This window comes from Octopus bimaculoides, chromosome 20 (genome assembly GCF_046866305.1).
Source record: "Octopus bimaculoides isolate indiv1 chromosome 20, ASM4686630v1, whole genome shotgun sequence".
In the NCBI taxonomy this organism is placed as follows: domain Eukaryota; kingdom Metazoa; phylum Mollusca; class Cephalopoda; order Octopoda; family Octopodidae; genus Octopus; species Octopus bimaculoides.
The window spans coordinates 15,796,129-15,808,029 of NC_142947.1; the positions used below are offsets into that span (position 1 = coordinate 15,796,129).

General features: G+C 36.6%; 1 protein-coding gene and 2 non-coding genes across 5 annotated transcripts in view; 1 reads left to right on the plus strand and 2 right to left on the minus strand.

Annotated features, from left to right (window-relative positions):
- The window catches only part of LOC106881276 (uncharacterized), a 52,163-nt gene extending 40,465 nt beyond the window's left edge, over positions 1-11,698 (minus strand). The window contains exons 1-3 of one of the 3 annotated variants that reach the window (XM_014931604.3): positions 11,565-11,698; positions 1,821-1,888; positions 1,104-1,240 (exon numbers count right to left, since the gene is read on the minus strand). In XM_014931604.3, coding sequence (XP_014787090.2) covers positions 1,104-1,231 — 128 coding nt within the window. In that variant the 5' untranslated portion in view covers positions 1,232-1,240; positions 1,821-1,888; positions 11,565-11,698. The remainder of the gene's footprint in view (positions 1-1,103; positions 1,241-1,820; positions 1,889-11,564) is intronic. The other 2 variants (XM_014931603.3, XM_089338071.1) reach the window with 2 other exon arrangements.
- Positions 5,507-5,588, minus strand: Trnal-uag (transfer RNA leucine (anticodon UAG)). Its single transcript has one exon. It is a non-coding gene; the product is annotated as a tRNA-Leu (tRNA).
- Positions 8,904-8,985, plus strand: Trnal-uag (transfer RNA leucine (anticodon UAG)). Its single transcript has one exon. It is a non-coding gene; the product is annotated as a tRNA-Leu (tRNA).
- Positions 11,699-11,901: the final 203 nt, after the last annotated feature.

Consider the following 11,901-nt stretch of genomic DNA (forward strand, 5'->3'; position numbering starts at 1 on the left):
TGGTAGTTTACGTCTATTTAATTTTTGTTCCTATACCTTGCTTATGAAATAAGCAAATTACAAAACTTGGCATTAAGCTCATCTTGAAAGATGAAATATTTTTTTCGATATTTACATCTTTATGTTATGATCATCAGTTACACCTGGTCGATAAGAATGTCTGGAAAAGATCTAAGCTAGAACTAAGATAGTTTTAATTTATTTCAACCAACAGCATATGTCTAAATACAACATGCATATTAAAATAGAAAACAGCAAACAACCTGATTGAATATGCAGTGGTGATATGAATAACAGAATTATGATGACATTACAATGGAAAAGGAGAGGAGTCATACAGACTCTTAGAGCCAGTTTCCCAGCTTCTGTAACATATCTATTCACCACCTTGAGGGGACGCCAGTCTGTTACAAGATTACTCATTTTTACCAGCTAAGTGGACTGGAGCAATGTGAAATGAAGTGTTTTGCTCAAGAACACGTGTCACCCAGTCCAGGAATTGAAACCACAATCATGAGTCCAACACCCTAATCACTTAGCCACATGCTGCGACTGTTATTGTTGTTGGCACTCCATCGCTTACGATGTCGAGGGTTCCAGTTGATCCGATCAACGGAACAGTCTGCTCGTGAAATTAACGTGCAAGTGGCTGAGCACTCCACAGACACGTGTACCCTTAACGTAGTTCTCGGGGATATTCAGCGTGACACAGTGTAACAAGGCTGACCCTTTGAATTACAGGCACAACAGAAACAGGAAGTAAGAGTGAGAGAAAGTTGGGGTGGAAGAGTACAGCAGGGTTCGCCACCATCCCCTGCCAGAGCCTCGTGGAGCTTTAGGTGTTTTCACTCAATAAACACTCACAACGCCTGGTCTGGGAATCGAAACCGCGGTCCTATGACCGCGAGTCCGCTGCCCTAACCACTGGGCCATTGCACCTCCACTCGTGCTGCGGCTAATCCAATGGAATAATACAGTATTAAAATAAGACACTAAAGTATGCAATAATTTTCTTAATGTCTTTTCCCTTGGTTTATATCTAAACCAAGGGAAACATTTGTCAATGATTTGACAGGAAGCAGAAATGAAAAAGTCACCCCTACTTCTGAACAGTTTTTTGGGTGTTCGCTTGATTGGCAAGTGATTGAAGCCTCTTCTTGTTATCTTTCATCGGTTGGTTAGCTACAACAGTCATTGCAGAATGTGAGTTTTGCTTGTGGTTTAGTGGCATAGAGTTAATCTGAAGAGAAAAGAGAAAGCAACCATTGAAATTAACTACCAGATACAGTATAAGTTTTTGATAGTTGACAGCCTCCTAGGAGTTGCTATGTATTATTAACCCTTTAGTGTTCAGATTATTCTATCAAACATAATGCTTATTGATTCACATTGATCTGAATTAATCATGAATTATCTCATATCTTCAAGATCTTGATAGTGTAATTACTTAATGTAGAATAACATTGTAGGGTAGGTATGAAAGCCTGGATCAGTTTGAACATAAAACAGATTAAATATTTTGGCCCGATATGGCCAGTTTAAATACTAAAGCTTAATAACAACTCCCACCTCTCTCTCTCTCTCAAGCCTGTAACCATTAGCACACATAAGCTAATGTCTTTTAAATGCCTAACCACTCTTCCAGTCACAAGTAAACTACTTTCTGCTTTTACATTTTTATATGCCTATATTTATGGCCTCCACAGGAATTTCAAATTAATTCCCCACAATTTTTTTTCTAGCTCAGGAAATAATATTTCCAAAACAAATATGCAAATGCAAGGCGGTAAAATATAAACGTAAAACTTAACAAATCTTACTGTCTTTCCAAAATAGTGCTTGATTTTCAATATAAATTCCTTGACTTCAACTGAGACACATCTATAAACTATAAAAATATAAGAAATGCCTTGTAAAAATCATTCATTAACATTTCATAAGTATAATACAATAAATGATGGACAGTAGGATGTAAATTGTATCAAATGGTTTCTGTCTATCAGTGTTGCCTTACTGGCACTTGTGCTGGTGGCACGTGAAAAGTGGTGGTGTGAGACAACACAGACACAAAGACACACACACATACACAAACAAACAAAAATCAAAAGTAAGTAACTCTGCTGCTATCTATGTTTCTATAGTCTTTTTCAATGGTTATTGATTTATTGTGATTCTATTTTTACCAGTTCATACAAAAATTCAAAATTAGATTTCAGTTCAAGTAGAACTGACAGATCTAAACAAGAAAGAAAGGAACAGAGAATGAGGGAGAGAGGAGTGGAGAGGGAGAAAGAGAGAGATAGGAGTGGAGTGTGGGAGACAGAGACAGAGAGAGAGAGGGAGAAGGTGTAGATTCTGAATGTGCTATAATCTCCATGTAGTTCATGTTTTCAACAATGTCAATGTACACAATACATTGTCAGCACAACATACCACATTGATCTGATGTAACTATCATCAAGTTTGTTGTATTATGTCTGTCGCATCCTACTCCTTCAGTACTCATTGCCAGCCATTGATTAAAACCTAACAACTAATCCTAATGACAAATGTCAATCAACAGTTATAAATAAAAATTCAACATTATAAGAATAGATGAGGGATTAAGAAATTTGCTTTGCAACCATAAGCTTTCCAAGTCTGATCCTACTGTGTGGCACTATAATAGAAATAATGGCAGAGTCCTAAACATTAACTTACAGCCTAGGAATTGAACCCCAAATCACTGTGTTCAGATGGGTAAATAATGATAACCAACAAACAGAATTCTGTCAAGAATTGATGACATCAGCAAACAACAACTCAGTCAAATCTCTGGTTGACACATCAAGAGCTTGTTTTCTTTTCTTATCAGCAGATAGTTGACCAGTGAAAACAATAGAACAGATGCTTAGCTCATTAGATCTCAGTTGTGAATGAATGACATATGAGATTGTCATTAATGACTTTGTCTTTGGTGCCTTTTCTTTGACTGACCATGGCTATACATAGATGGTGTACCTGCTAACTAGTTAGTTGTCATGACACAGTTTAAGACAACTTATTGCAAGAACTTGAACTAATCACAGTTATTGTCGTTACTGACACATACACATCTCTCATGGACACACACACACTAGCTTGCTTGGCATAAATATTCTTTTGTGTCATTTGTTGCAACATTGTTTTCTTTCCTTTTATTGACAGGTGTGCCTGTGTGGTAAGAAGTTTGCTTCCCAACCACATGGTTTCGTGGTTCAGTCCCACTGCATGGGACCTTGAGCAAGTGTCTTCTACTATAGCCATGGGTTGATGAAAGCCTTGTGAGTGGATCTGGTAGACAGAAACTAAAAGAAGACTGATGTGTGTGTGTGTGTGTGTGTGTGCATGTGTATGTGTCTTTGTGTCTGTGTTGTCCCACACCACCACTTGACAACCACTGTTGGTGTGTTTACATCCCTGTAACTTAACAGTTGAGCAAAAGAAACCAATAGAATAAGTACTAGGTTTAAAAAAATAAATACTGGTGTCAGTTCGTGTGACTAAAATTTTTCAAGGCTGTGCCCCAGTATGGTCGCAGTCTAATCGAAACAAATAAAAGACAAAAGAGATTAAATGTGAATGAATATTTTGTATCAGGAAATTCATCCAGACTTTTGTTCTTCTGTCAGCCAACGAAAATATACCTTCATTACAGAACCATGAGCAAGTATTTTTACCACAGCTTCAGATTGGCCCAAACATTGTAAATGAATTTAATTTCAAGGAAACTGTGTAGAGGGCCATCAAATGAACTGTACTTGCAATTCAAAGTCCAGCCTTGTCATGCATGTATGACAGGGTAGTCATGTTCTGGAATATTCAGCCATTTTGCCCACTAACTCAATGTGTTATCAGATAAATTCATATTTTCTGTGGAAATTTTCCAGAAGTATCTTAGTCTTTATTCTTCTCCCGGATGATTTTGTATTTAGGATTCAGTTAAGTTTATGAAGTTATGGGGATTTAATCAAAGCAACATTAGTTCTCAAATGTTGGTGGGAGGCAAACACAACACAAACACACACACGCGTGCACACGTGTGTGTGTGTGTGTGTGTGTGTGTGTGTGTGTGTGTATATATATATAAACACACATATAAATATATACACATGTGTATAAATATATGTTTAATTTACAAGGAAAGATCCAGAGAAATGGTTACCAGGGTAGCCAAATGTAACACAAGTGCCTAAGAAATTAGTAACCACACTTACATGGGTGATAATTCTGAGGAGAAGTGAGACGTGTTTTGGAGAACATAAGAGAAATGGAAAATGGAGACAAATGCACAAGATATTATTTAAATCATTTATATCACCATATCACCAACATATGTTTCAATTGATGCATTAAAATTAATCCGGGAGGAAAAATAATGTGAAATACTGTATCAATCTCATCAGGGAGGAGATTATAAACAACAATGTCCATTGATAAGCCATTTTTACAGATGTAAGATATTATAATATATAATATATGAAAAACAAAAGGTGAATAGAGAACGCTAGTAATTTTAAAATACTGTTTAGAAATTTTGACATCATGGACACTTAATACTATGAAATTCAGATAATATACATATACACACTTGCTTCAGAACACATAGAAAACAAGGAAATTGCTGTCAGAAAATATGCTTTACAACCAACACAATAGCCCCAGTCTGTAACATACGCGTGAGTTTACTGCTACTCCACATTGTAGTCAACAAATCTTCATTTTCAATTTGTCTACGATTTCTCTACCAATCACCAACACAAATTCCACGCAAACTAAGAACTTCAATGACGAACTGTTTATTTTTACAGGACAAGCATTTTATGGAATAAGGATTAAACAACATCAACATGACTTAAGTAATTTCTCTTTGATTCTGACTTAGAGCAAATGAAAGGGAAAACTCATTGGGAGGCTTTTTCCCTTTCTATATTTTAAAGAGGTTTCAGGCTAGTAGTGTTTGGGGTCTGAAGATACGTTGTAAGGGTAAACCCCTGAATTCAAACAAGAAAAACGACAAAAAAAACAACAACAACGCGAGGACGTGATAAAGATATTGTGTTACTGGACGCTCAGGAAAGGAAAGAAAGAGAATTTGACGTTTCGACCGAAACTCTTCGTCGGAAATATAGGAAAGTCCAAAGAAGGGAAGACGGAGGAAGAAAAAATCGCCAACGATATGCACGAGGATACATTGTGGAATATATATATATATATATATTATAGAGCAAACTTACTCAAATTACATAGACTCAGAAATCGAAACCCACAACCTTACAATCGTGAGTTCAGTACACATATCCCCTCACATACCACTTAGCAATATACTCGATTCAGCTCGCCGATCTAGGCTTTCTACACAAAATATAATTGAAAGAGAAAAAAAAAAAAAACATCCATAATCAGCAATAGAAGTATAACAGAATACGAAGCAATAACATCAGACAAGTGAACTATAAACAATAACTGATACAGGTAAAAATTATACTGGCAGCGATGGGATTCGAACCCACGCCTCCGGAGAGACTGGTGCCTAAAACCAGCGCCTTAGACCACTCGGCCACGCTACCACATTAGACTCGAATCGCCATTATCTGTAAATATCTCAAGCTAATCTAAACGACTGTGCCACGTGATTAATTCATCATCTGACTAAGTTATTTATTATATGAAAGCTAAACGCAGTGAGCTGGCAGAGACGTTAGCGCAGCGGACAAAATGCTTGGTCAAACTTCTTCCAGCTCTATTCCCAGTCCAAATTTCGCTGTGATCGAGAAAATAAACACCAGTCAAGTGCTTGTTGGACCACTTTAGTGAATCATAGTCTTACCAGTAAGGCGAGAAGTTGAAGGAGTTGTAAGAATGTTGGACAGAATGCCTTGCAGTATTCGTCCTGGCTCTCTGCATTCTGAATTTAAATCCCATGGAAGTCAACTTCACATTTCATCGCTTCAGGGTTGATAATAAAAGTACCAGTTCAATACTGGATTACAGTACTACTGCTGTTTTCCTTATTTCAGTCTTTATATATTTCCCTTTCTTTCTGGAAGAAATCGGATGCGTTCAGACCTGAAGAAGGATGGGTTCCGCCAAGTTTAAACTCCAATGCCTGAGAGTTACGAAAAATTTTTAATGATTAAACACCTTTTAGATGTGATGAATGATGGCAATTACAGCATTTGCCTGCTTGTGAGACGTACCACTATTTTACAAAGTTTATTTTGTGGAAAAAATAAATTTAGAGTTTTGTCATACGCTTCAGGCGTGGTTGTATGTTAAGAAGTTTGCCTCTCAACCTAAAGACCTTGGGCCATCCAAAGTTCCGTAAGTAATTTAGTAGACAGGAACTGGAAGAAGCCCATCGACTATATCAGTGGTTCCTAACCTTTTCACTACCAAGGACCCTTTTGGAAAACTCATTTAATGAGTTTTCCAAAGGACTCCAGGATATTGAAAGGTCTGTTAGCTTAACATGTTCACGGACCCTCAGTTCTACCTCTGCAGACCACTGGTTGGGAACCACTGGTCTATAGGGCTTTCCTATAAGTAGGTTATCTCCCTTGGCCAGGCTGCGCTCCATGTAGACAATGAAACTTCCGCAGACTATCCACGCTATTGTTATTGTTTTACGTCTTATCATGGATATAAAGCAGGTCGATGATTCAGCTATCGAAGTACTTACTGTGCCTGAGTTAAAGAAATATTTAAGATCATATGGACAGTATGTTACTGGAAGAAAGGCAGACTTGATTGAAAGGTATAAATTTTGTCGATGAAGAATGTCAACAAAGTAAATTCATCGGACGTTAAGTCTGAAGTATCGGACGATACTTCAGACAGGAATAAGCAGAAGCTTATATCTCCTCTCGGTGAAGATCTTTGTAAGTTGCCGAATTTCACAGATAATGATTCAGGATTAACTGGACCACAGTAATCATGAAACATTAAAGAATTGTTCAACATAGACATGGTAGGACTTATGAAGCAACCAAGCTGTTCTGTAACATTCATATCTTCGACTTCATTGGTCTCAATATCTTCTGGATATCCATTCACTTGTATATTCTGCAAATAAGTTAAATACGGTTTTACGTGGGCATAGCTTTCAGCAACCATTCACTGATTTGGCCATGAGCATGATGGGGTGTAGAAGAGGTAGGGACAGTTACACTATAATGTCTAATAATTAGAGGAATATTAGATTCAATGCTGTAAATTTATTATTTAATCAAACAAACACACACACATATATATATATATATATATATATATATACAAAAATAAGAGGAATGACCAGCAAAAGTGGACTCCTATATGCTAGAAATAGATGCCGAATCGGCATCTATTTCTAGCATATAGGAGTCCACTTTTGCTGGTCATTCCTCTTATTTTTGTATGTAATATAATTTTAATCTTCGGATTTTTTAATATGCTAGACCACTGGTTCTAATTGATTAATATCAATTTCTACCTTTATTAATAAATATATATATATATATATATATATATATATATATAAAGAAAAATATCACAGCAAGTCTTACTCGAAATTCCCACATTCATTCAGAACATTAACAACAATTTCAATGTATTTATTATTTGAATGCAAAATTCTTTATTAAAAATACCTGTACATCTGCGGAAGTTAAAGCAAGTCACTGAGCATGTGTACATGTCATACGAGGGGAGTTCCAATCAGGGGTGTGTACGTGCGTGCGCGTGTGTCTTTGTGTTTGTCCCCCACCACCACTACGACTTAACAACTGATGTTGGTTAGTTTATGCGCCCATAACTTAGCTGTTCCGTAAAAAAAGATCTGCCAGAATAAGTACGAGGCTTTAAAAGAAAATAACTAGGGTCGATTTGTTCGACTAAGCCATTTAAGGTGTTGCCCTAGTATCACTGCAGTTCAGTGGATGAAACGAATAAAAGACAAAAGATGTTTTTAAATAGTTTTGTAAGGAAAAATGCATAATTCTGTGCAAGTAAATACAATGTTGTGACAGTATGTCGGAATAAAGTATGAAAGCATAAATTTTTCATAAATAAACGTTATGGAAGTACCGTTTTGGAACTTTATTTTCTTTCAGTTCAACTGTAAAGATGTTGATATTTTGATCAAGGTAATTACCATACAAGATGTACAATTCACATTTCTGGTTGTAATGGTTTATGCAACTACGATCGGTCATTAGTGTAACGCTCCACCGCTATGATTTTGTTGTCATCCACTCATTGCGAACAGCTTATAGATGATTGAAAAAATTTTCAACATTCTTTTCATTTCTCTTAAAGGTAACACAATCATTAAATGACGTAAGACACAAATCAGGTGTGGATTATGTATGTTGGGGAAGGAAGTATAATGAGATGATGATGTGACCTCTGTACATAACTGCTAATGTTTTACATAGTCCAACCTACACAAGTTAATCTGAGAAAAACAAAATAGGAATTTTGAAAGAAATATCTATAAAACTAGGTTTTAAACATCGAATGACTATGGGAGTGGGGAGACACTAGAATAAAATAGCAATCAAAGGAGTCCATAAGTAAAAATGGTTGAGAACCCCTGATTTAGGTCTTTCGACAGCAAGATTCAATCTGACGAAATCTACTGATTTCGATCCTAAAAGCTTCCTAATATTATTATGCATTTCGCCAAATAATTTTCTTAATCACTTTTCACTTCTAAGTTTCACTCTACTTGTGAAATGTGAAATGTGTTGGATGAAAAACGAAAATACACTAGCTTCCTATTTGTAATAAATAACCCGGTCAATGAATGAGTAAGCCACGTGATATAGAAACATAAGAGCTTAGAATTTCACCACGTTTGTTTAGCTTAATCATGACATATTTATTCACGAGGCCAACTAACAAGTGGTAGCGTGGCCGAGTGGTCTAAGGCGCTGGTTTTAGGCACCAGTCTCTTCGGAGGCGTGGGTTCGAATCCCATCGCTGCCAATGTATTTTTTCTTTGTATCTCATGCTTCTTATAGTTATAATTGCGATATAAAGTGTTGTAAAGATAGTTATAAAGTGATAATTGCGATCGATTTGTTTCCTCTTATCTCTTTTTATGTATGTGTGTACATATAAACAAAACGTTACTGTTTACTCTAACAGTTACATGAAAGAATGTTTATAACTCGAATCGATAGGAAACCTACTGACTTAATGGTATCTGTGATCGATCAAGTTACAAAATAACATTATGCACAAACTGAAATTTTCAACACCTGGACATTAAATGTCCTCTCTTACTATTTTGGAGTTGCCACTCGCCAACAGACGGGAATAACAACGATTTGATTGTAACGAGGAAACAATGAAAATACATGACCCTCTCACTCTCTTTCTCTCTCACAAAAAGAAAATGTCGTCAGACTCGGAGTATTTACCAGACAACAAAAGATACTAACAGGTATGCTAATTGTTTTTAAACACGGACAACAAACGTAAAAAAAAAATTGTCTTAAGATGATGTTTTGCCAAAACCTTGACGATACTCATGCTCAAACCATCCAGAAGATTCAGTAATCCTCTGGCGATGATGCCAAAGGCAAAACTCAGATCAAAGAATGGTACAACTACTTTAGACATAGCTATACTTTAGTGGAAAGAGAGGCACGCTCAGGCAGGCCATCTACAAGCCGAAACGAGGAGTCAATTGAGAATGTTCGGTGAATAATCATGGAAGACTGTTGTGTAACAATCCAGAAAATTGTTGACGAAGTGGGAATAAACACAGGATCAGTACATTCCATTTTAACGGAGGATATATGCATGCGGTGAGTGTCAGCAAAATTCCTCAGGATGCTGGAGAAACAGCAGAAGCAACTCCGCATAGAAATTGCACAGGAAATGTTTGACTACGCAAACCACGGCCCAGAACTTCATGAAAACTATCATCACTGGTGATGAGACATGTGTTTATGGTCTCTACTCGATGCGTTCGTTCATCTTGCGTGAAAACGAAAATCCGACGAGCGCGTACTACACATACCCTTTTACTCTTTTATTTGTTTCAGTCATTTGACTGCGGCCATGCTGGAGCACCGCCTTTAGTCGAGCAAATTGACCCCGGGACTTATTCTTTGTAAGCCTAGTACTTATTCTATCGGTCTCTTTTTGCCGAACCGCTAAGTTACGGGGACATAAACACACCAGCATCGGTTGTCAAGCAATGCTAGGGGGACAAACACAGACACACAAACATATACATATATACGACGGGCTTCTTTCAGTTTCCGTCTACCAAATCCACTCACAAGGCTTTGGTCGGCCCGAGGCTATAGTAGAAGACACTTGCCCAAGGTGCCACGGAGTAGGACTGAACCCGGAACCATGTGGCTGGTAAGCAAGCTACTTACCACACAGCCACTCCTGCGCACATCTGTACAAGCACGAGAAATTTCGTGCGCGCGTGCAAGAAAGGTGACGTCACCTCCCACCCAAAGGATTTTGCCCACGTGACATTAGTTTTAGCGGAGAAAAAAAATTAGTCGGATACTTTTTGAACGCACACCTTATGTATGTATATTCTTTTACTTATTTCAGTCATTTGACTGCGGCCATGCTGGAGCACGGCCTTGAAGGGTTGTAGTCAAGCGAATCGACTCCACAGGACTTATTTTTCTTAAACCTAGTACTTATTCTATCGGGCTCTTTTACCGAACTGCTAAGTTATAAAGATGTAAACATTGGTTGTCATGCGATGAGTGAGAGACAAGCACAGATAGAAACACACACACACACACACACACACACACATAGATATATATATATATATATATATATATATATATATATATATATATATATATATATATATATATTTAAAATTAAAATTAAAATTGTGGTTTTGGAGTCAGGATTTGACTGCTATTTTTTCAGCGTGGTGGTATCTCTTGATACCCTGTATTATAATTTTAAATAATTATTACCTTTGATGGTTTTTATTCCCATGCTGACCACTTGATAAGATCAATATTTTAAATACCGATCTTATCCTTATTTATATAAATATATATATATATAATATATATCGTGTATATATCGTGGTATAATTGAATAAAGAGAGCACTCCATCTGGTGAGGGTCAAATGTTTCTGTTCAAGGATTGCAGTACTTATCTTCGGACACTACGAATAGTTTCACGTGTTTGAAAATCCAAGCACGTTCTTCAAACGCAGACCACTCTTCGTACTGAAATAAGAACTTTAAATATGGTGTGGGACATACATACATACACACACACACATAGATGAAAATAAGTTTGACTATATGATAAATATATTATTCTATACTATCTTGTAAATAAATTGTTTATATATATCGAATTAGATAGACAAATATTATACACGCACGCGCGCGCGCGGATGTGTGTATATATATATATATTGATAGAAAAAGTAATATATATATATAATATATATATATATATATATATATATATATATATATATATACGGGAGAAAGAAAGAGAGAGAGAGTGAGGAAGAGAAGGTGGTAGGGGGAGAAATGTATACAAAAAGGCATACCCGACACTCACGATACATCAGTTCGTAAAAGACTGCCTACACCCGGCAAAACATTTCATCTCATAACCAGTGTTTACGCCTCCTGTTTGTTATTAGCGTTGCGAAGGTTACGTACGGTTACGTATGAATACTTGTCCCCGTGCAAATTTAGATATAACTGTAATAATTATATTATGTTTTATAAAGATCGTCTTGGCGTCATATAAGTTATGTGTTATAATACATTGGAATCAGAAAGATACACAGAAAATAGATGTTTCTATTTTTCCTATTCCTCTCGCACACCAATAATGCAGTTTTATTTAGGTCGATGATCCTAATAAAACAAGAATATCGG